General features: G+C 53.7%; 1 protein-coding gene across 5 annotated transcripts in view; it reads left to right on the top strand.

The window, feature by feature from the left end:
• The window catches only part of EXTL3 (exostosin like glycosyltransferase 3), a 161,234-nt gene that overhangs the window by 126,183 nt on the left and 13,323 nt on the right, over positions 1-21,728 (top strand). For 4 of the 5 annotated variants that reach the window (XM_071547629.1, XM_071547628.1, XM_071547627.1 and 1 more), the window contains 2 exons: positions 373-484; positions 7,592-10,212. In XM_071547629.1, the coding sequence (XP_071403730.1) occupies positions 8,065-10,212 (2,148 nt within the window). In that variant the 5' untranslated portion in view covers positions 373-484; positions 7,592-8,064. The remainder of the gene's footprint in view (positions 1-372; positions 485-7,591; positions 10,213-21,728) is intronic. The other variant, XM_071547630.1, reaches the window with a different exon arrangement.

Here is a 21,728-nt window from a genome sequence, read left to right as displayed (position 1 = left end):
GCAGAGGATGAAGTTTATCCCTGGAATTCACAGATTACAGCACCTTTTACCAGGAGGTGAAAGGAGATGGGACAAATCCCTGGTGTGATCCCTGAGGCTGCTGCACGAGCAGCGATTCCGAGGGAATTTTCCATCTGCTCCTTTGAAAGAGCTGCTCTCAAACATCCCTCACAGCACACACCTAATGGATTTATTCCCCTTGCTCAGCTGTTCCTGAAGCAGCCAAAGATTTGGGGTGTAATCCTTTCCTTGGAGAGCTCCAGGAAGCAGAATCTTGTCATTGCTGAAGGGCTGTTTGCTGTTCATTTCTTCCCCATTACAGGCAGGAAATATCCTGTATTTTTATTTTTCTCTCTGTGGTTTCATTTCTAGTGCTGGTGAACGAGCCTTGGCCATAGGAATTGTCCCTCCAAACCTGGACAGGTGAAGCACAGGAGCCACCACCACTCCCTGCCCTCCTTCTCCGTGTGCCAGCAGGACAGAGGTGGGTCCATCCTCATCCTCCAGGCCAAGGCCATCACAGCAGGGCTGTGTGGAGGTGGCACAGCAGCAGTGACACTGCAGAGCCATCATCTCACAGGGGGAGAGGGGAAGGGTGAGTGTGGATGTACAGGGAGGAGATTGGGAGAGAAAATGACCCTTCCCCTGGACTCTGCCTCGGGGAGGCCACACCTTGAGTGTTGTGTTCAGTTCTGGGCCCCTGAGTTGAGGCAAGAGATTGAGGGGCTGGAGCGGGGCCAGAGAAGAGCAACGAGGCTGGAGAAGGGACTGGATGTGGCACTGAGTGTCCTCTGAGACACCTCCAGGGACAGAGAATCCACCCTGTCTTGATCCAACCCCACTGTGATCACCAGCCCAGGGTACAGAGTGCCAGAGTGATCACAGTGGGGTTGGATCAAGGGTTGGAATTGATGATCTCAGAGGTCTCTTCCAACCCAAGTGAGAAGAGAAGAGCAACGAGGCTGGAGAAGGGAGTGGAGCACAAGTGGTGTGGGGAGAGGCTGAGGGAGCTGGGGGTGTTTAGCCTGGAGAAGAGGAGGCTCAGAGGTGACCTCAGCACTGTCTGGAACTGCCTGAAGGGAAGTTGTGGCCAGGTGGGGGTTGGTCTCTTCTCCCAGGCACTCAGCAATAGGATCTATGGGGTTCTATGGGGGGTCCATGGGGGTCTATAGGGGATCTGTAGGGGTGTGTGAGGGTCTATGGGGTGTATGGGGGGTCTATAGGGGGTCTATGGAGGGTCTATGTGGGGTCTGTGGGGGTCTATAGGGGATCTATAGGGGTGTGTGAGGATCTATGGGGTGTATGGGGGTCTATGAGCATCTATAGGGGGCTATGGGATTCTATAGGGCTCTATAGGGGAGTGTGAGGATCTATGGGGGGCTGTGGGGGGTCTGTGGGATTCTATAGGGGGGTGTGAGCATCTCTGGGGGGCTATGGGGGGTCTGTGGGATTCTATAGGGGGTGTGTGAGCACCTATGGGGGGCTATGTGGGGTCTGTGGGATTCTATAGGGGGTGTGTGAGCATCTCTGGGGGGCTATGGGGGTTCTGTGGGATTCTATAGGGCCCCAGGCACTCAGCAATAGGACAAGGGGGCACGATGGGCTCAAGCTCTGCCAGGGGAAACTGAAGTCGGAGATCAGGAAAAAATCCTTTGCAGAGAGAGTGCTCAGGGATTGGAATGGGCTGCCCAGAGAGGGGGTGGATTCCCCATCCCTGGAGGTTTTTCAGCTGAGCTTGGCCGTGGCACTGAGTGCCATGATCTGGTAAAGGGACTGGAGTTGGACCAAGGTTGGACTTGATGATCTCGGAGGTCTTTTCCAACCCAATCCATTCTATGATTCTGTTATTCTATTCTATGAAAATTTAGCAGGGGCAGGAGCCCTGTGGGTTTCCCTCCCCACCAGGTTGTGCCCAGTGGTTGTGCCTTGCTCTGGAAGACCATGAGTTTAAATTTTCCAGGCTCTGTTCACAAATATGCTGAGAAAGGAGCAGTATCTCCCTAATTTTGTAGAGAGATGGATCAGTGGATGTGCAGTCAGGGAGGAATGGTTGCAATAATGCCAAGGTCATGGGTTCAATCCCCTCTGTGGACCATTGACTTGAGAGTTGGACTCGATGATCCTTGTGGGTCCCTTCCAACCCAGAATAGTCTGGGATTCTGTGACTAGGTGTGCTCAGGAGGACTTGGAACATTGCAGAGAAATCACTCCATGAGCATCCACAGGTCAGAGCAGCCCTTTCTAGAAATGCAGAATGAGGGACAACCTCAGGTATTGCCAGAACTTCCTCTGCTGTGGAGCTGGGGAAAGGAGAGGCTGAGGGAGCTGGGGGTGTTCAGGCTGGAGAAGAGGAGGCTCAGGGAAGACCTTATCACTCTCTACAACTCCTGACAGGATGTTGTACCCAGAGGGGTTGGTCTCTTCTCCCAGGAACCAGCAGGAGAACAGGAGGGCACAGCTCAAGCTCTGCCAGGGGAGGTTTGGGTTGGATGTCAGGAAGAAATTCTTTGCAGAGAGAGTGCTCAGGGATTGGAATGGGCTGCCCAGAGAGGGGGTGGATTGTCCATCCCTGGAGGTGTTTAAGATGAGACTGGACATGGCACTGAGTGCCATGATCTTGTGATCACAGTGGGGTTGGACCAAGGGTTGGACTTGATGGTCTCAGAGGTCTCTTCCACCCCAACTGATCCTATGATTCTGTGAAAGCTGGGAATGCATCCTGAGCCTTGGCAACAGCCCCCATTCCTCGGGAGAAGGGACTGTGAGGTGCAGACCTGTCATGCCTGAGGAGTCCCTCAGATTGGCATTTGGGAAGAGGATCTGGTAATTCTGATCTTCTGATTTCCTGAGAGCTCTTCCTGCCTCTTTTGTCATGTGTAATGAGCTCCATCAGGCAGCAACAACATCAAGGAGGGATTTTAGTGTGGGGCTGGATGTGCTTAAAGATCTAAACAGCATTTGGGAAAGCCCAACAACCAACCTGTGTCTCCTTTTCCCAAATTTCTCTTTGGGAATGATGGAATTCCTCAGCCTTTTCTCCCAGTGCTGCTTTTTGCTGTTAAACACAACCCTGAAGTCTCTCTGGGTAAAACCATGAGCTGGGTTTTCACTTTGCCTGGTTTTTTTTGAAGTCCTGATGACAACGTGTTACAACCTGAGGCTCCATCAGGTTGATGAGGAATAAAGTCTTAATAATGAAGAGGAGTCCAGGAGTGTGTCTGAAGTGCTCACTTTATCACCAGCACATATTTCAGACTGACAGTCGATACCTTTAACTGATCCCAAGCCACATGTGGTGCATTTGAAATCCCTCCTCAGCCTGCCCTGCTCTTCCCCACGTGGTGTTTTCTCCAGAGTCACTTTGTCAGCTTCGTGTTTCTGAGCCCACGGATATTTTTAATCCACAACCCTCATTTTTAGGTCAGGAGGATGAAGTTTGTTCTGTGCCAAGCCAGGGAAGCACCAGAGGAGCCACTGGAAGGATTCAGTGGCAGAACATCTGCTGAGGGTCACGTGTGGGGTGATGGATTTACCTTTCCAAGCCCCCCAGTTGGCATTTTAGGGAGTCCAGTTCACCATTTCATTACTATTTATGGCTTATAAATGGGCAAAGTAGCCACAAAGGAGTAAAACAGAGATGCAGTTTCCCCTTTGGGGCTGCCTTTACTGCCTGTGCAGCTGCAGTTTGCTCTGCCCAGCCCACAGCAAGATGTCCACGTGCCCCCTCATCGTTTTTTGCCCACATTTATGATCCCTTATTCCTGTGTTGTCTCATCCCATGGCACCCCCAAACACAAAACCCCAGCAGAGCTGCTTTTCCCCACATGTCCCTTGAAGTTTAGGTTTGCTGACATTGCAGTGAGTGTGTGCTCTGGCATTTCCCTCAGGAAAAACATTCCTGGGGCAGCTCATCTCCTGCCCAGCTGTTTGCAGGAAAAGCTGTTGGCAATTCCAACATCTTTGCAGTGCCCATGAGAGCAGGTTGGCATAGCAGGGACTGCCCAGCTGGCACTCACAGACACACAGCACGAGCCCCCCTTCCTGCAGAGAGCTTAAAAAGGGGGGAGAAAGGGAGAAAATAGACTTTAAAATCCTTTTTCTCTTGCTCTTATTTTTGCCTGGGTTGTGCAGTGGTTCCTGCTCCAACCCTGCTGCTGATTCCATGGGCACGAGGTCAGAGCCTCCCCAAGCACTGCCAAGCTCCAAGGAAGCTGGTTCAGCCTTTTCCTGACTTTTTAGCCCCTTTATCCTCCCAGCTTGCCCAGCTTTCCACCAGGGCTGGGTCCCAGTGTCAGGAATTTCAGACCTGCCTTAGTTTTCAGTGTCCATTCCACTGCTCTGCTCGTTGTGGCAGGGGGTGGAAATCCCATTTAATCACGGGGTGTTAAATTCCTCACAACAAATATCCATTTACAACAGGCCTAAGGACTGGGCTTTATTACCTTTATTACCCTTTCCTGATGGTTTTTCCTGATTAAAATAAAATTTTCCATGTATTTTTCCCGACGTGCCCCGCGCTGAAAATTCCCCCTGACTTGCCCCTGCTCCTTTAAGGTGAACTCCTTTGATTTGGCCTCTTTCCAGACCTCTCAGCTGAGATTTGCTTCCTCTCCTTCTTGCTGCTAATTCTTGATGAGTAGCTGAGAGGGGCATTAAGTAGGTTTAGTGAGAAATGACCATCACTGGCTGGGATGACTTTCCTCTAATTAAAAATTGAAGCGGAAATGAATAAGCTCCTCTGGAGGCTGAGCAGGAGCTGCTTCTGAGCCAGCACTGCCTCCATCAGTGCTGTGGGAAGTCCAGTGTGTGAGGGAATAGCCCAGAAACCTCAGTACCTGGGAGGGGATGGGAGGGTTTCTGGTGGTAGCAAATTGTGGTGGCCTGGATTTAACTCCTAAAACTCAGATTGGATTTCAGAGAGTCGATGGTTTGGGTGGGAAGGGACTTCAGAGCTCAGCTTGTTCCACCCCTTGCCATGGGCAGGGACAACTCCCACTGTCCCAGGTTGCTCCAAGGGAGTCCAACCTGGCCTTGGACACTCCCAGGGCTGGAGCAGCCACAGCTTCTCTGGGAATTCCAGCCCAGCCCCTCCCCACCCTCCCAGCCAGCAATTCCTTCCCAATACCCCACCCACATCTCCCCTTTCCAAGTGGGAATCCATTCCCTGTGTCCTGTCCCTCCATCCCTTGTCCCAAGTCCTTAAAGGTCATCCCATTCCATGGGCAGGGACACCTCCCACTGTCCCAGGTTGCTCCAACCTGGCCTTGGACACTCCCAGGGATCCAGGACAGCCACAGCTTCTCTGGGAATTCCAGCCCAGCCCCTCCCCACCCTCCCAGCCAGCAATTCCTTCCCAATATCCCCTTTCCCAGCCCTGCCCTCTGGCACTGGGAATCCATTCCCTGTGTCCTGTCCCTCCAGCCCTTGGCCCCAGTCCCTCTCCAGCTCTCCTGGAGCCCCTTCAGGCTCTGCAAGGGCCTCCAAGGTCTCCCTGGATCCTTCTCCTCTCCAGGTGTCCTCATGGATCCAGTGTGGGAAAGGACCTTAAATCATCTCATCCCACCCCCTGCCATGGGCAGGGACACCTCCCACTGCCCCAGGTTGCTCCAAGGGAATCCAGCCTGGCCTTGGACACTCCCAGGGCTGGAGCAGCCACAGCTTCTCTGGGAATTCCAGCCCAGCCCCTCCCCACCCTCCCAGCCAGCAATTCCTTCCCAATATCCCCTTTGCCAGCCCTGCCCTCTGGCACTGGGAAGCCATTCCCTGTGTCCTGTCCCTCCAGCCCTTGGCCCCAGTCCCTCTCCAGCTCTCCTGGAGCCCCTTCAGGCTCTGCAAGGGCCTCCAAGGTCTCCCTGAATTCTTCTCTTCTCCAGGTGCCCTCAGGGATACAGCTTGGGAAGGGACCTTAAAGACCAGCTCATTCCAACCCCAACACCTCCCACTGTCCCAGGGTGCTCCAACCTGGCCTTGGACACTCCCATGGCTGGGGCAGCCACAGCTTCTCTGCCCAACCTGTGCCAGGGCCTCACCACCCTCCCAGCCAAGAATTTCTCCCTAAAATCAGATCTAAACCAAATCTCCTTTGGTTTAAGCCCATTTCCACTACATGCCCTTGTGAACAGTCCCTCTCCAGGGACTTTTGCCACGTCCTGGATTTTTTATGGCTGTTCTAGGCAGTCATTCAGTGCCCCAGCAGAGTTTTTCAGGCTGAGACCACCTGACAGACCCCAGAGTCACCCTCTTTGCTTTGCTGTGCAGGTCAGACTTTTCCCTTGTTGCCCAGAAATCCTGTGGCCCTCAGCCAGCCAGCTCAGTTAATCCCAACCAAACACCAGTACGTTCCCTTTAAACTTCCTCATGCAGTGAATCCAAATTTTCCAGCAGGAAATGAAAGCAAAACACTTGATGTAAAAATTCCTCATCATCCCTAGTCACTGGAGCAGAACAATGATGATTGCACTCAGTTATGCAGTACAAATTCCTGGGATCACAGCAGGGAGAGAAGGGAGAGCAGGTGTGTGGGAATATGGAAAGGAGATGGAGCTTTGCAGGTGTTGAGCAGCTTCTGTGGAGTTACAGAGTGGGGAAATAGGGATGTGGGGTGAGGTCTGTGGTGGTTCTGGGCAGGCAGTGAAGGTGTGACCTGGAGAAAGCCACATCTAATGGATGCCATCACCTGGTCAGGTGTTACCCCAGCAGGGGTGTTGGCCATGTACAGAGGCTGCTCTTTTGAATCATAGAATGGATTGGGTTGGAAAAGCCCTCCGAGATCATCAAGTCCAACCCTTGGTCCAGCTCCAGTCCCTTCACCAGATCATGGCACTCAGTGCCACGGCCAAGCTCAGCTGAAAACCTCCAGGGATGGGGAATCCACCCCCTCTCTGGGCAGCCCATTCCAATCCCTGAGCACTCTCTCTGCAAAGAAGTTTTTTCTCATCTCCAACTTCAATTTCCCCTGGCAGAGCTTGAGCCCATCGTGCCCCCTTGTCCTATTGCTGAGTGCCTGGGAGAAGAGACCAACCCCCAGCTGGCCAGAACTTCCCTTCAGGCAGTTCCAGACAGTGCTGAGGTCACCTCTGAGCCTCCTCTTCTCCAGGCTAAACACCCCCAGCTCCCTCAGCCTCTCCCCACAGCACTTGTGCTCCAGTCCCTTCTCCAGCCTCGTTGCTCTTCTCTTCTCAGTTGGGTTGGAAGAGACCTCTGAGATCAGTTCCAACCCTTGATCCAACCCCACTGTGATCACCAGCCCATGGCACTGATCACCATGGCTGGTGATCACAGTGGGGTTGGATCAAGACATGGTGGATTCTCTGTCCCTGGAGGTGTTTCAGAGGACACTCAGTGCCACATCCAGTCCCTTCTCCAGCCTCGTTGCTCTTCTCTGGCCCCGCTCCAGCCCCTCAATCTCTTGCCTCAACTCAGGGACCCAGAACTGAACACAACACTCAAGGTGTGGCCTCCCCAAGGCAGAGTCCAGGGGAAGGGTCACTGCCCTGGGCCTGTGAGGAGGCCCATCAGTTGCTTTTACATCTAATGATGCTGTAGGTCGGTTTTGTTTGCTCTGTCTGACCCTGTGACTGCTCTCCTGCAGGAATGGCACAACATCGTCCCCCCGGCTGCCATGAGAGATGCTGACAGTGCTGCCAGTCCCTTCTGGCTCCTTCCCCACCATGGCTGGAGGCTCTGCGTGCTCGTTGGCTGGTGATGCAGGATGTGGGTTGCAGGGGTAGAGTTGGGCGCCATCCCGCCGTGTTTCTCTGCTGCTGGGTGAGGCTTTGCATCGCCATGACAACGCTGTGACCCTCCAGCAAAGGTTTCCCACGGACTACGGCGGGGGCTGGGGGTGGGGGAGAAGGTCCATGACCGAGTCCTGCGGGGTCAGGAGTTGTGCCTGCACCAAAACGACCGTGGAGGAGCCGTCAGCACGACAAGATGAAATTCCCCTTCCATTGGCTTCTCCTTAGGCAGGCACCGTAACATTTCCTTCCAGGGACTCGCCGTGGAACCCGCCCTGGTTATGGCTACTGACCCGACGTGACTGGGCGCGCGGCGACTCCCGACCTCATGAGCGGATATACGATGTTGCGGAATGGGGGCGTGGGGAACGGAGCCCAGCCGTGGGTGTTGAGGTGGTCCAGCCGGATCCGCCTCACCTGGCTCAGCTTCACCCTCTTCATTATCCTCGTCTTCTTTCCCCTCATTGCCCACTACTACCTGACCACCATCGACGACGCGGACGACGCCGGCAAACGCATCTTCGGGCCGCGCACGGGCAACGAGCTGTGCGAGGTGAAGCATGTGCAGGACCTGTGCCGCATCCGCGAGTCGGTCAGCGAGGAGCTGCTCCAGCTGGAGGCCAAGAGGCAGGAGCTCAACAGCGAGATCGCCAAGCTCAACCTCAAGATCGAGGCCTGCAAGAAGAGCATTGAAAACGCCAAGCAGGACCTGCTGCAGCTGAAGAATGTCATCAGCCAGACCGAGCACTCCTACAAGGAGCTGATGGCGCAGAACCAGCCCAAGCTCTCCTTGCCCATCCGGCTGCTGCCCGACAAAGACGACGCGACCTTCCCCCTGCCGAAATCCAACAGGAACTGCAGGCTGCACAACTGCTTTGACTACTCACGCTGCCCGTTGACATCTGGCTTCCCAGTCTATGTCTACAACAGTGATGATTACCCTTTTGGTAGCTCCTTAGACCCCTTAATTAAACAAGCCTTCGAGGCGACCGTCAGAACTAACGTTTATGTTACTGAAAATGCAAATATTGCTTGCGTGTATATAATTTTATTGGGGGAAATGCAAGAGCCCGTGATGCCAAAACCTACTGAACTAGAGCAACAGTTGCACTCTTTGCCATATTGGAGGACTGATGGACACAACCATCTGATCATCAACCTATCGAGGAAATCGGAAACTCAGAACTTCCTGTACAACATCAGCACGGGGCGCGCCATGGTCGCCCAGTCCACCTTCTACGACGCGCAGTATCGCCCGGGCTTCGACATCGTGGTGTCCCCTCTGGTGCACGCCATGTCCGAGCCCAACTTCCTGGAGATCCCGCCCCAGGTGCCGGTCAAGCGTAAATACCTGTTCAGTTTCCAGGGGGAGAAGATCGAGTCCCTGCGGTCCAGCCTGCAGGAGGTTCGCTCTTTCGAGGAGGAGATCGAAGGCAACGCCCCGGCTGACTACGACGACCGGATCATCACCACCCTGAAGGCTGTTCAGGACAGCAAGTTGGACTTTGTGTTGGTGGAGTTCACGTGTAAGAACCAGCCTAAGGCGAGTCTGCCCACTGAGTGGGCTCTGTGTGGAGAAAGGGACGACAGACTAGAGCTACTGAAGCTTTCTACTTTTGCACTGATCATCACCCCCGGGGACACCCACTTGGTGATCTCCGCCGGGTGCACCATGAGACTGTTCGAGGCTCTGGAAGTGGGAGCCATCCCGGTGGTTCTCGGGGAGCAGGTCCAGCTCCCCTACAACGACGTGATCCGGTGGAACGAGGCAGCCTTAATCATACCAAAGCCACGTATCACAGAAGTGCACTTCCTTCTGAGAAGCATTTCTGACAACGATCTCCTTGCCATGAGGAGGCAGGGCCGCTTCCTGTGGGAGACCTACTTCTCCACCTCGGACAACGTCTTCAGCACAGTCTTAGCTATCATAAGGACTCGAATCCAAATCCCGGCCGCTCCTATCCGAGAGGAACCTGCCGTGGAGATTCCCCACCGCTCTGGCAAAGCTGCTGGCACAGACCCCAACATGGCTGACAACGGGGACCTGGACTTGGGGCCTGTGGAAACGGAGCCGCCCTACGCGTCTCCCAAATATCTCCGCAACTTCACCCTCACCGCCATGGATATCTACAGGAACTGGAATTCTGCTCCGGGGCCGTTCCACCTCTTCCCCTACACTCCCTTTGACCCTGTTTTACCATCAGAAGCCAAGTTTTTGGGGTCTGGGACAGGATTTCGACCCATTGGTGGAGGAGCAGGTGGCTCTGGGAAGGAGTTCCAGGCTGCCTTGGGTGGCAACGTGCCCCGGGAGCAGTTCACGGTGGTGATGTTGACTTACGAGCGGGAGGAGGTGTTGATGAACTCCCTGGAAAGGCTCAATGGCCTCCCCTACTTAAATAAAGTGGTGGTTGTGTGGAACTCTCCCAAGCTCCCCTCCGAGGATCTCCTGTGGCCGGACATCGGCGTCCCAATCATGGTAAGATGGATGGAACAGCCACGGCCTTGGTTCATGGTGGGGTTTGTGTGTTGGAGTTGGGTCTGCCACCTCAGCTTCAGTCCTGTGGGAGGGTGGGAGGTGTCTGTACCTCATTTGGTGCCTTATCAGTGGACAAAACCAAGAACTTCCAGATGTTTAGCACTCATGGAACAGGAATTGTGGAGTGGAGCCCAGTAGGAATCCCAAGGCTTTAAAGCTGGAGATTTTTGCTCATTGCAACTCTTTCCTCAGGCTCTTTGAGTTCCTCGCTGTGAGGACGGTTGACACCTTATAAATACCTAAACAGTAACTGTTTCTGCACTTTACCAGATGAATTTTTTATTAAAACAAAAGAGGGACCCACTGAATCCTCAAAACTCATCTCTCACTTTATGTTACAAGGGATGGCAGAGAAGGAATTACAAGCCAAGGCCAACGTGACTGTCAGAACTTCTCTGCTCCAGAGGTTGTAGTTGAGTTTTCCACAGGTTTGGGTTGGTTATTTTGTATTCCCAGCCAGACTGAAGAGACAACACCTTTAAAATCCACCATTCCTCATCATGCCCAGCCACTCACTCACACACTGACAGTGTTGCTTGTGAGGAGTTAATTCGCCCTAAATTATTATTTGTATGTTTATTTTGGGACTTCTCTGCCATCCCAGCACAACTTCCTGCCCTGGCCATTGTTAATAATCAATATTAAATACTGATCTCTGTGTGCAGGGAGAGCACAGGCAGAGCCACTGCCAACCACGAGCACTGAGGGCTGAATCCAGCCGGGTTTAGAGGACAAATGGAAGGATAATGCCTTACAAATTAGGGCAAGGAAAAACAGGAGAGGGAGATGGTACTTAAGCAGCCCAACTGCGTGTGGTTTATGTGACAGGCCACTCTGGGCTCCGTGGCAGGGCCAGCTTTATGCTGCATGCAAAGAGATTCATTGATTTAATATTTAGTTTTATTATTATTGTGATGAATAAATCCTTCTGCTCGCGTTTAAAAACCCTTATGGTCCGGGGACAATGAGGAGAGAAAATTGCTTGGATAATTGGGAAATAATCTCTCCCATTAGTCCCATTGAACGGCTTGAATTCCACGGAATCTTTGCATTGTGTCTGCCGGAAAACCAACGATCTCCTTCGGAGTGAGGGTTGTTCTCACTGGAGCTGCTCATGGGGGTTATTTGTGAAGGGAAAAGAGTCTCTGGTGATGGAGGATGATGGATTTTGGTGCCTTGCTCTCACCTACACATCCTCTGTGTTGGAGCCCCACTGGCTTGTGTGTCACCTTTGAGCCACGTGCCAGTCCCTGTGCCACAGGACATGTGCCATAGGGAATGTTTGGTTCCACGGGAGGGAATTGTCTGTGTCTGCTTTGGGATGTTGGATGTGCTCCTGCCAAGTGCCAGGGAGTGGCTGGAGCTCAGAAAGCTTCTGCTGAGTCCTTTCCAAAGGAGCATGTTGGTCTGGGAACAGCTCTGCTTTCTTCCCATTGTCCTAAATCCCAGTTTTTAAAAGAGCCCAAGTCTGGGAGCTCTCACAGGAGGGTTAACCCCAGACATCCATCCCTGATGTGCTTGTTGATAAGTCCATCTCCAGCCTGGGTGTTTAACCCCTCTGGGAGTCTGTTGTGTTCATCTACATGGATGGTTTGGTGTGGGAATAATGGAAACCTTCCCTGGGCTCCATCAGGCAGCAGCAAATCCTGAAATCTGCTGTGGAGAAGGGCACAAGGACTTGGGGAGCAGAGACTGAGATGTGAGATGTGTTGGCCACGGGGAGAGGCAGGAGGGGTTGTGGGCTTGGAAAAAAAGACAAGCCAATGTCAAAAGAGACACCAGAGCTGTGGATCTGATTTCTTGATGGGGAAAAAGTGCCTTTTGAAGGGGAATATCCAATTCTCTCAGATCTGGAAGCAGTGCTGCATCTCTGTGTAAGAAATATGTCTCCAGTAACACTGGGCTGCAAGGACTGCCCTGTGTCCAGGTGTCCTTGGGCTGCAAGGGCTGCCCTGTGTTCAGGTGTCTCTGGGCTGCAAGGACTGCCCTGTGTTCAGGTATCTCTGGGATCTCTGAGGTTCAAGGACTGCCCTGTGTCCAGGTGTCCTTGGGCTGCAAGGACTGCCCTGTGTTCAGGTGTCTCAGGATCTCTGGGATTCAAGGACTGCCCTGTGTTCAGGTGTCTCAGGGATTCAAGGACTGTCCTGTGTTCAGGTGTCCTTGGGCTGCAAGGACTGCCCTGTGTCCAGGTGTCTCAGGATCTCTGGGATTCAAGGACTGCCCTATGTCCAGGTGTCTCAGGATCTCTGGGATTCAAGGACTGCCCTGTGTTCAGGTGTCTCTGGGCTGCAAGGACTGCCCTATGTCCAGGTGTCTCAGGATCTCTGGGATTCAAGGACTGCCCTGTGTTCAGGTGTCTCCAGGATCTCTGGGATTCAAGGACTGCCCTATGTCCAGGTGTCTCAGGATCTCTGGGATTCAAGGACTGCCCTGTGTTCAGGTGTCTCAGGATCTCTGGGATTCAAGGACTGCCCTGTGTCCAGGTGTCTCAGGGATTCAAGGACTGCCCTGTGTCCAGGTGTCTCTGGGCTGCAAGGACTGCCCTGTGTTCAGGTGTCTCCAGGATCTCTGGGATTCAAGGACTGCCCTGTGTTCAGGTGTCTCCAGGATCTCTGGGATTCAAGGACTGCCCTGTGTTCAGGTGTCTCCAGGATCTCTGGGATTCAAGGACTGCCCTATGTCCAGGTGTCTCAGGATCTCTGGGATTCAAGGACTGTCCTGTGTTCAGGTGTCCTTGGGCTGCAAGGACTGCCCTGTGTTCAGGTGTCTCCAGGATCTCTGGGATTCAAGAACTGCCCTATGTCCAGGTATCTCAGGATCTCTGGGATTCAAAGACTGCCCTATGTCCAGGTATCTCAGGATCTCTGGGATTCAAGAACTGCCCTGTGTCCAGGTATCTCAGGATCTCTGGGATTCAAAGACTGCCCTGTGTCCAGGTGTCTCAGGGATTCAAGGACTGCCCTGTGTCCAGGTGCCAAAGCCCAGAGCTGAGTGTGGGACACCTGGGGGGAAGGAAGGGGATGGGGGGGCCCCTCTGTGTGATTGAAGGGGTCCAGGCACTGTGTGAGTCTGAGGAGCAACTCAACAGCAGCACTTTGTGTGCCTGCAAGAGCCATGAGCAAACACCTGGAGCCAGAGGGTTACTGGAGAAAATTCAACAGCACAGGGACCTGGAGCTGCTGGAGAGAGTCCAGAGGAGGCCCTGGAGCTGCTCCAGGGCTGGAGCCCCTTTGGAGCCAGGCTGGGAGAGCTGGGGGGGTCACCTGGAGAGGAGAAGGATCCAGGGAGACCTTGGAGGCCCTTGCAGAGCCTGAAGGGGCTCCAGGAGAGCTGGAGAGGGACTGGGGCCAAGGGCTGGAGGGACAGGACACAGGGAATGGCTTCCCAGTGGGAAAGGGGAGATTTGGGTGGGATATTGGGAAGGAATTGGTGACTGGGAGGGTGGGGAGGGGCTGGGCTGGAATTCCCAGAGAAGCTGTGGCTGTCCCATCCCTGGGAGTGTCCAAGGCCAAGCTGGATTCCCTTGGAGCAACCTGGGACAGTGGGAAGTGTCTCTGTTCATGGCAGGGTTGTGGAAAGAAATGGTCTCTGAGGTCCCTTCCCACCCAAACCATTCCATCATTCCATGTAAATCCCAGCCCAATGACACAGAGCAGAGTGTGCAGCACATCCTGGGCTGACAAACCCTTTGGAAGTGGAACAGAGTCCTGATTCCCACCCAGGAGCTGCTGGGGACAAGAGCTCCAGAGTTTCCTGGTTGGATTTGGGTCTGCACTCCAGCTGTGTGGCTGTGCTGGCAGAATTCCCAAAGGAATGCTGAGCTTCCTCCTTCAGCCTCTCTGCAGGGTCTGACCTTCCTTATTGATCAGTTCCTTCAAACTTGGTTTGCAGCCTGTGCTGCTTGGCCGTGGTTTGGTCCTCCAGAGCAGGTTACAGGGCTGGCAATTAATCAGGAACAAACCCCAGAGCTGTGCTGGGTCTTTGAATCTTTCATGGAAAATGAGATAAACAGGGTTACAGAATATTTGATTTTCAAAAAAACTTAAAGTACAGATTTCTTGTGATGGCTTAATTTACATTAAATCAGAGATTACTTCAAAATTCAGAGATTACTTTAAAATTCAGAGATTACTTTAAAATTCAGAGATTTTCACCTGCACAGGAGCCTGATAAAATATTCTGGCCCTGCACCCAGCCTGAGGTGACTCTGTGCAAATACAAATTAATGTGAAGTTGGTGCAGCCACTCAGGGCTGCCCCTGGAACAGATGCAGGTCCATTACCCTCAGATCTAAAGTGCCAAAACTGAGCTGTGAAAACTGTTCCCATCTCACTTTAAACAGTATTGCAGCCAAAAGCAAAGGCTGGGAATGAGAAGCCTGGTCTGTGCAAGGTGGAAACATTCCTTGGAAATGAGTGTTCGTGTCTCCAGCCACTGCTCTGCTGTTCCAGGTTCAGGGGGAACAAAAGGAGACAGGAATTTGGATGGAATGCTGCTCTGAACAGGTGGGGAGGCTGCAGCAGGGCTGGGGCTGGGGGAGTTTGGCTGTTTCTCTGTGCACACATTCATTTTGGGAAGGTCTCTGGCAGCAGAGGAAAGGAGGAGTCATTAAAGAGAAGGTCTGGCTCAATTTTGGGGTAGAGACTTCCAGCCTCCTCTTCCAACCTCAGGATTTCTAACTAGCAGTGACAGGAGAAACCTCAGCCCTTCCTTTGCCATTCCTTGAGAGCGTTTTCATCCACATGAACAAAAGCAAAGGGAGACAAATGAAAGGGAGCTCTGAGGCAGCCACAGCTCCAGAGCCCAAAGCTGGTGCTCAGATGCACCTGGGAAGGTTCAGACCCTGCTGTGCTTTGCCTGTTTCTGCTCTGCTTTTAATCCTGAGAACCTAAAAAATGAGTGGAGTTTGAACAGCCAGAGTTACCTGAAGAGAGTTTTGATTTAAAACATTTAAGGGAGTCCAGAGGAGGCCACGAAGTTGATCACAGAGCTGGAACATCTCAGCGAGCTGGGGGGGCCACCTGGAGAGGAGAAGGATCCAGGGAGACCTTGGAGGCCCTTGCAGAGCCTGAAGGGGCTCCAGGAGAGCTGGAGAGGGACTGGGGCCAAGGGCTGGAGGGACAGGACACAGGGAATGGCTTCCCAGTGCCAGAGGGCAGGGCTGGGAAAGGGGATATTGGGAAGGAATTGGTGGCTGGGAGGGTGGGGAGGGGCTGGGCTGGAATTCCCAGAGAAAGGATGGATGGCCCAGCCCTGGGAGTGTCCAAGGCCAGGTTGGATTCCCTGGGACAGTGGGAGGTGTCCCTGCCCATGGAATGGGATGAGCTTTGAGGTCCCTTCCAACCCAAACCATTCTGGGATTCTGAGATAAAGGACACTCTGAGGGATTTTTATGGAATCTGTGAATTTAAAAGGCAGGAAAGGGGAAGGGAGACCCTTCCAAGAGTCACGAGATTCCCAGAGAAGCCCCTTGTTCCTTGAAGTCCTTCCCAGTTGGGAGCTGGGCTGGGCATGGATCCAATGGCAGCTCTGGAGCCAGGCTGGGAGAGCTGGGGGTGTCCAGCCTGGAGAGGAGAAGGATCCAGGGAGACCTTGGAGGCCCTTCCAGAACCAGAGGGAATATTGGGAAGGAATTGTTGGCTGGGCTGGAATTCCCAGAGAAGCTGTGGCTGTCCCTGGATCCCTGGGAGTGTCCAAGGCCAGGCTGGACAGGGCTTGGAGCAATCTGGGATAGTGGGAGGTGTCCCTGCCCATGTCAGGGGGTGGAACTGGATGGGCTTTAAGGTCTCTTTGAACCCAAACCATTCTGTGATTTTGAGGCTAAACCTTAAGCATCCCTAAACAATAATTTCCCAACCTCTGCTCATGTTCTAAGTGACATCCTGATGTTCCAGGTCCTCTCTCTCCCATCTGAGTTCAGGTCCCTCAGTGGCAGAGCTGTGGCTGGAAAAGCCCTGCAGGAATTCCCTTCCTCCTCTTCCTCAGGGCTGTGCTGTGTGTGCTGGAGGCATTTCTGAGGCACTGGGTGGGCTCAGTGGCAGCAGCAGCAGCTCCCGTGGCTGTGGCAGTGACTGTCCCTTCCCTCCAGCTTTGTCCCAGAGCCAGGGGCTGGCTTTGCTCTCTGCAGCCACTGCACAGCCTGCTGTCCTTTTCTGCTGCCCTGGTGGCTGCTGAGAGGGCTCAGTCAGTGTAGCTGCTTGTTTGAGGAGGAATAATCCTTGGAAAATGTCTGATCTGGGTCTGCAGAGCTGCTGGGATGGCCACAGCATCCCTGGGAATGCCATTTATAGCTCAGGAGCAGGCTGAGCAGGGAATGCTGCCCTGCCTGTCCCTGCTGGTGGGGCAGTGAGGAGAGATGGGGCCTGAGGTTTGCACCTCCTGTCCTTCAGAAACCCCCCAAGGTGCTTTGGCATCTCCCTTTTGGGGAGCCCAGCAGGATCCCCAGGTGATGCTCCTGCTGAGGGGGACAGGACAGGTCCTGGGCAGGCTGTGACATCGGTGTGAGGCCACCACCAGCTTCTCTGCTGCTCCTTCAACAGGGAGTTGATCTTTTAGGTTTGGCTTTCTGGTAAAAGCAGCACCAGCCACAGGGAGCTGGAGCCACTCTGGAGTGGTGTGTGTGACCCAGGGGCAGATCCTCACCATCAAACCCTCTGTGCTGACCCACAGCACCATTTCAGTCCATCCTTTCCCCCCCTGGGAGCTTTGCAGAAATTCCAGCTGAGGTTCTGGCTCCACCAACTCACTCAGCACGTGCCAAACCCTCCCCTGGGGATGTGATTTGTGCTTTTCTGGACCAACAACTCACCTACAGAAGGTGTTTGGTGAGTCACAACTTCCCACTGAGCATTCCCACCTCTCCCTGCCTTTCACAGCCCTTGTGCACAAACTCAGGAGGAGCCCAGCTCAGCTTTGAGCTCCTGTGGGAATGGGGAGCTCCAGGTTTGCTTCCAGAAGGCCAGTTCAGAAAAGAAGGAAAATCCCTGTGTTTCTTGGCCCCGAGTCCCTGAGGTTGACCTGGCCCTGTGTGATGCCCCAGCATTCCCAGGAATGTCTCCCAGGTTGGTGAGGTCGGTCCCTCCATGGGAACAGCTCAGAGATGTCACACAAAAAAGCCTTGTCGGGTTCACAGCACCACCTGCTGCTGAGTTCCCTCATCCCTGCGAGTTTGGCCGACTCAGTGTGTGTTTTTACTGCTCTGTAGCAGCAGAGGAAGGAACAAATTTGCTCCTTGGTTTGCCTGGAATCCTAAAATTCAGCTGTTTGTCCCTGCAGGGCCTAACAGAGGTGCAGGTGGGATGATGATGGAACAAGCAGTGGCTGCTCCTCTGGGATTTGCACTTGGAATATTAACTCCAACACCCTCCCAGCCCTCCCAGCTGTTCCTGAGCCCAGCCCTTCATTCCCTCCCGTGCCATGGGCTGGTTTGGGATGGCTTTTCCATGGACAGCCTCAGCTCCCTGAATTCCTTGGCTTAGGATGCAGTGATGGGGTTGGGGACCAGAGGGAAGGCATTTGCAATTAGGATTCCTGATCAACACCAGAGGAATGGCAGCAATAATTACATGGCTTGGAGCAACCTGGGAGGGTGGGGGGTGTCCCTGCCCATGACTGAGGGTTGGAGCAGGATGGTCTTTAAGGTCCCTCCCAACCCAAACCATTCTAGGATTCTATGATGGTTATTCTGCTGGTGGGTTATTCTGCTGTGTTGGTGCATCCCAGGGGTGGAGCAGCCCTGGCACAGCTGCTGGGGCACAGAGGGCAGCTCAGGGCTGGGCACTGGGACAGCTCAGGGCTGGGCACAGGGACAGCTCAGGGCTGGGCACAGGGGCAGCTCAGGGCTGGGCAATGGGCAGCTCAGGGCTGGGCCCAGGGGCAGCTCAGGGCTGGGCAATGGGCAGCTCAGGGCTGGGCACAGAGGATAGCTCAGGGCTGGGGACAGGGACAGCTCAGGGCTGGGGACAGGGGCAGCTCAGGGCTGGGCACTGAGGACAGCTCAGGGCTGGGCACAGGGGCAGCTCAGGGCTGGGCACAGAGGATAGCTCAGGGCTGGGCACAGAGGGCAGCTCAGGGCTGGGCACAGAGGACAGCTCAGGGCTGGGCACAGAGGGCAGCTGAGGGCTGGGCACAGGGGCAGCTGAGGGCTGGGCACAGAGGGCAGCTGAGGGCTGGGCACAGGGACAGCTGAGGGCTTGGCACAGGGGCAGCTGAGGGCTGGGCACAGGGACAGCTCAGGGCTTGGCACAGAGGGCAGCTGAGGGCTGGGCAATGGGCAGCTGAGGGCTGGGCACAGGGACAGCTGAGGGCTTGGCACAGGGGCAGCTGAGGGCTTGGCACAGAGGGCAGCTCAGGGCTGGGCACTGGGGCAGCTGAGGGCTGAGCACTGGGGCAGCTCAGGGCTGGGCACAGAGAAAGCTGAGTACCATGGGCTGGTGATCACAGTAGGGTTGGATCAAGACATGTTGGATTCTCTGTCCCTGGAGGTGTTTCAGAGGACACTCAGTGCCACATCCAGTCCCTTCTCCAGCCTCGTTGCTCTTCTCTGGCCCCGCTCCAGCCCCTCAATCTCTTGCCTCAACTGAGGGGCCCAGAACTGAACACAACACTCAAGGTGTGGCCTCCCCAAGGCAGAGTCCAGGGGAAGGGTCACTGCCCTGGGCCTGCTGGCCACGCTACTTTGGATCCAGGCCAGGATCCCATTGGCCTTCTTGGCCACCTGGGCACACTGGTGGCTCCTCTTGAGCTTTCTGTCCCTCAGTCCCCCCAGGTCCCTCTGCCTGGCTGCTCTCCAGCCACTCTGTGCCCAGCCTGGAGCACTGCAGGGGGTTGGGGTGGCCAAAGGGCAGGACCTGCACTTGTGGAGTGTTTGTGCTGTGCCAAACCCTTGGGTTGTGCCTCCTGCACAGGCTGTGAGGGCAGCCTTGTCTCCCAGGGCACCATAACCTGGTGCTGCCCCACCAAGGGCATCATTTCACAGAATCCCAGACTATTCTGGGTTGGAAGGACCCACGAGGATCATCTAGTCCAACTCTTCAGTCAATGGCCCTCACTGGGGATTGAACCCATGACCTTGGCATTGTTACAACCAAGTTTTAACCAGCTGAGCTCATCTTTGGCTTTGGCTTGTGAGTTTTGAGCAGTTGGGATGAACAAACTCCGTGTTTGCTGAAACAGGAGGGACCTTGTGGGGCACTGGGACATCAGAGAGGGGCGTGGGAAGGTCGTGGTACCTCCTGGATACAAAAGGGATGAGAAGTAAGAGAGAGATTTTAATCCCTGCTTGTTGCTCCATGTTTGATGTCACTCCCAGGTGCCTCCCCAGGCCCTGTGGGTCCATCAGCAAAGACATTGCAGCTCCCAAGTACAAGGTGGGGACTCACTCCCAAGTTTCCTGGAGGGCTGGGAACAGCAATAGTTACTGCTCATACTAAAATGTTCATTCTTTACCTCAAACTTATTCTCAGAACTTCCCCTCCCTCTCCACCACTGAGTTTTAGGTCTTATCAATCCCCCCCTGGACAGTCCCTTATCCCTTTTATCCCTTCCTGGATCTGATGGGGAAGCAGATCCAACTCATCTTCCTTCCATTTCCTTGAAATCCAACTGGTTTGTGATAAAACCTGACCCCATCACCAAAGCCTCCACTTGCACATCTCCTTCTGAGCTCCCAGACATGCTGTTTTCTCCTATTCCCAGATTTATGAGCAGCAGGAAATCTGTTGTGGCTGTTCTTGGGCTTCCCAGATAACACTTGGAGATCCAAAGAGTTCAGCAAAGCCTTCAGTTCTCTGATGTTTATCTGAATTGAACTCCGAGGGGGTTGGAGGTTCCTGTAGGGAAGGGAAATGGGGTTTGTTCTTGACACTGAACTTTGAGGTTCCTGTAGGGAAGGGAAATGGGGTTTGTTCTTGACACTGAACTTTGAGGTTCCTGTAGGGAAGGGAAATGGGGTTTGTTCTTGACACTGAACTTTGAAAGTGTTTTGGGGTGGAGAGATTGAGTTCCCAGCCTGGATGTGGAAGGGCTAATCAAGGCTTTGATCTCAGAGCTGGTGCCAGCCTGGCTTATCTCTGCACCAAGGGACAGCCCTGTGGTCTACTGGGACAAAGAGGAGCTCAGGGGGGCAAGAAAAGCTTCAGAACAGCTCCAGGTGGGATAATTCTTCCCAATAAAGCTCATTTTCCTCTGGCTCTGAACGCAGGTGGCAAAGCAGTTTGGTTTCAAAACACTGCTATTAATTGGGCTGATTTTATCAGGAGTTTATAACAGCAATTGTTTTTAATTATGCCTCATTTGTGTGAACTCTGTAGTGTCTAACACATGCTGGCCCTTCATTCCCAGCCCATCCTGTGGTTCTGGATCCATCCCAACCATGTACTGGGCAGGAATTTGTTCCCTGCCTCTTGGTGGGACCCTTTTTTCCTCCTGGATTTTGTTTAAAAGTCCTGGGATAATCCAGGCTTTGAAGAAGATGCCCTGGGGATGGTTGTGTGCTCTTCAGGATGGAGATGATGGGCTGGGTGAGATGGACCAGGGGAAGCAGAACTTCCCAAGGATCCAGCAAATATAATCCAGCAGAGGGAGATTCCTCAGAATCCCATCTGGGATTTGTATCCTGGTTTTTCATGCTCTGGCTCAGCCACATTTGTTGCTTCCTGTGGTGTGTGTTTGGGGAAAATGCCTCTCTCCTTTATTTGCCCACACTCAGGGTGTCATCCCAACCCCAACCTGTGGGATTTGAGCTGCTGGAAGTGGCTTTTCTGGATGGGTTGTGCTCCTGGAACAACAGGAATAACGAGGGATAAAATTCCAATTAGAGAACCACAGTGTGGGTTGGCTTGTTCTGTTTTCCCAACATTCCATAAAGGAGCTCTGATCTCTGGGTGATGGATTTGAGGGCAGGCAGAAAGATATCTCCATTCCATCCAGAACCTTCCCAGTGAGATCTCAACCTTCTCATCTCAGAAATCCCTGGAAAGCTTCCACTCTGGAATAAGCCTGGAAGGCAGAAGGGAGTTTGTGTGCTGAGCTTTATGGCTGCTGCTCCCAGCCACATAAACAGCCATAAATCCCCTGTCCTCTCCCCATCCAACAATCACCTCCCTGCAAACTTGATGGCTCCTGCCTGGATCCAGGTTTATATTCCACTGGCTGCTCAGTGAGTTGAGATCCTGACTGCAATTCCTTCCTCCCTTGGTTGGGATGTGATGCTCGTTTGGATGCCCCCAGACAGGAATGGCTGAGCCAAAGCTCTTGTAGGAGGGGACAGAGCAGCTTTTAAATGCTGAGCAGCATCTTCAGGGGATTTGTAAGAGTGAGATGCACCAGTTTTAACAGTCAGAACCAATCATGGAATCACAGAATGGATTGGGTTGGAAAAGCCCTCTGAGATCATCCAGCCCAACCCTTGGTCCAACTCCAGGCCCTTTACCAGATCATGGCACTCAGTGCCACGG

Source organism: Pithys albifrons, chromosome 2 (assembly GCF_047495875.1).
Source record: "Pithys albifrons albifrons isolate INPA30051 chromosome 2, PitAlb_v1, whole genome shotgun sequence".
Classification (NCBI taxonomy): Eukaryota; Metazoa; Chordata; class Aves; order Passeriformes; family Thamnophilidae; genus Pithys; species Pithys albifrons.
Note: the sequence above shows the minus strand (reverse complement) of the source record. Positions and strands in the feature narration are given on the sequence as shown.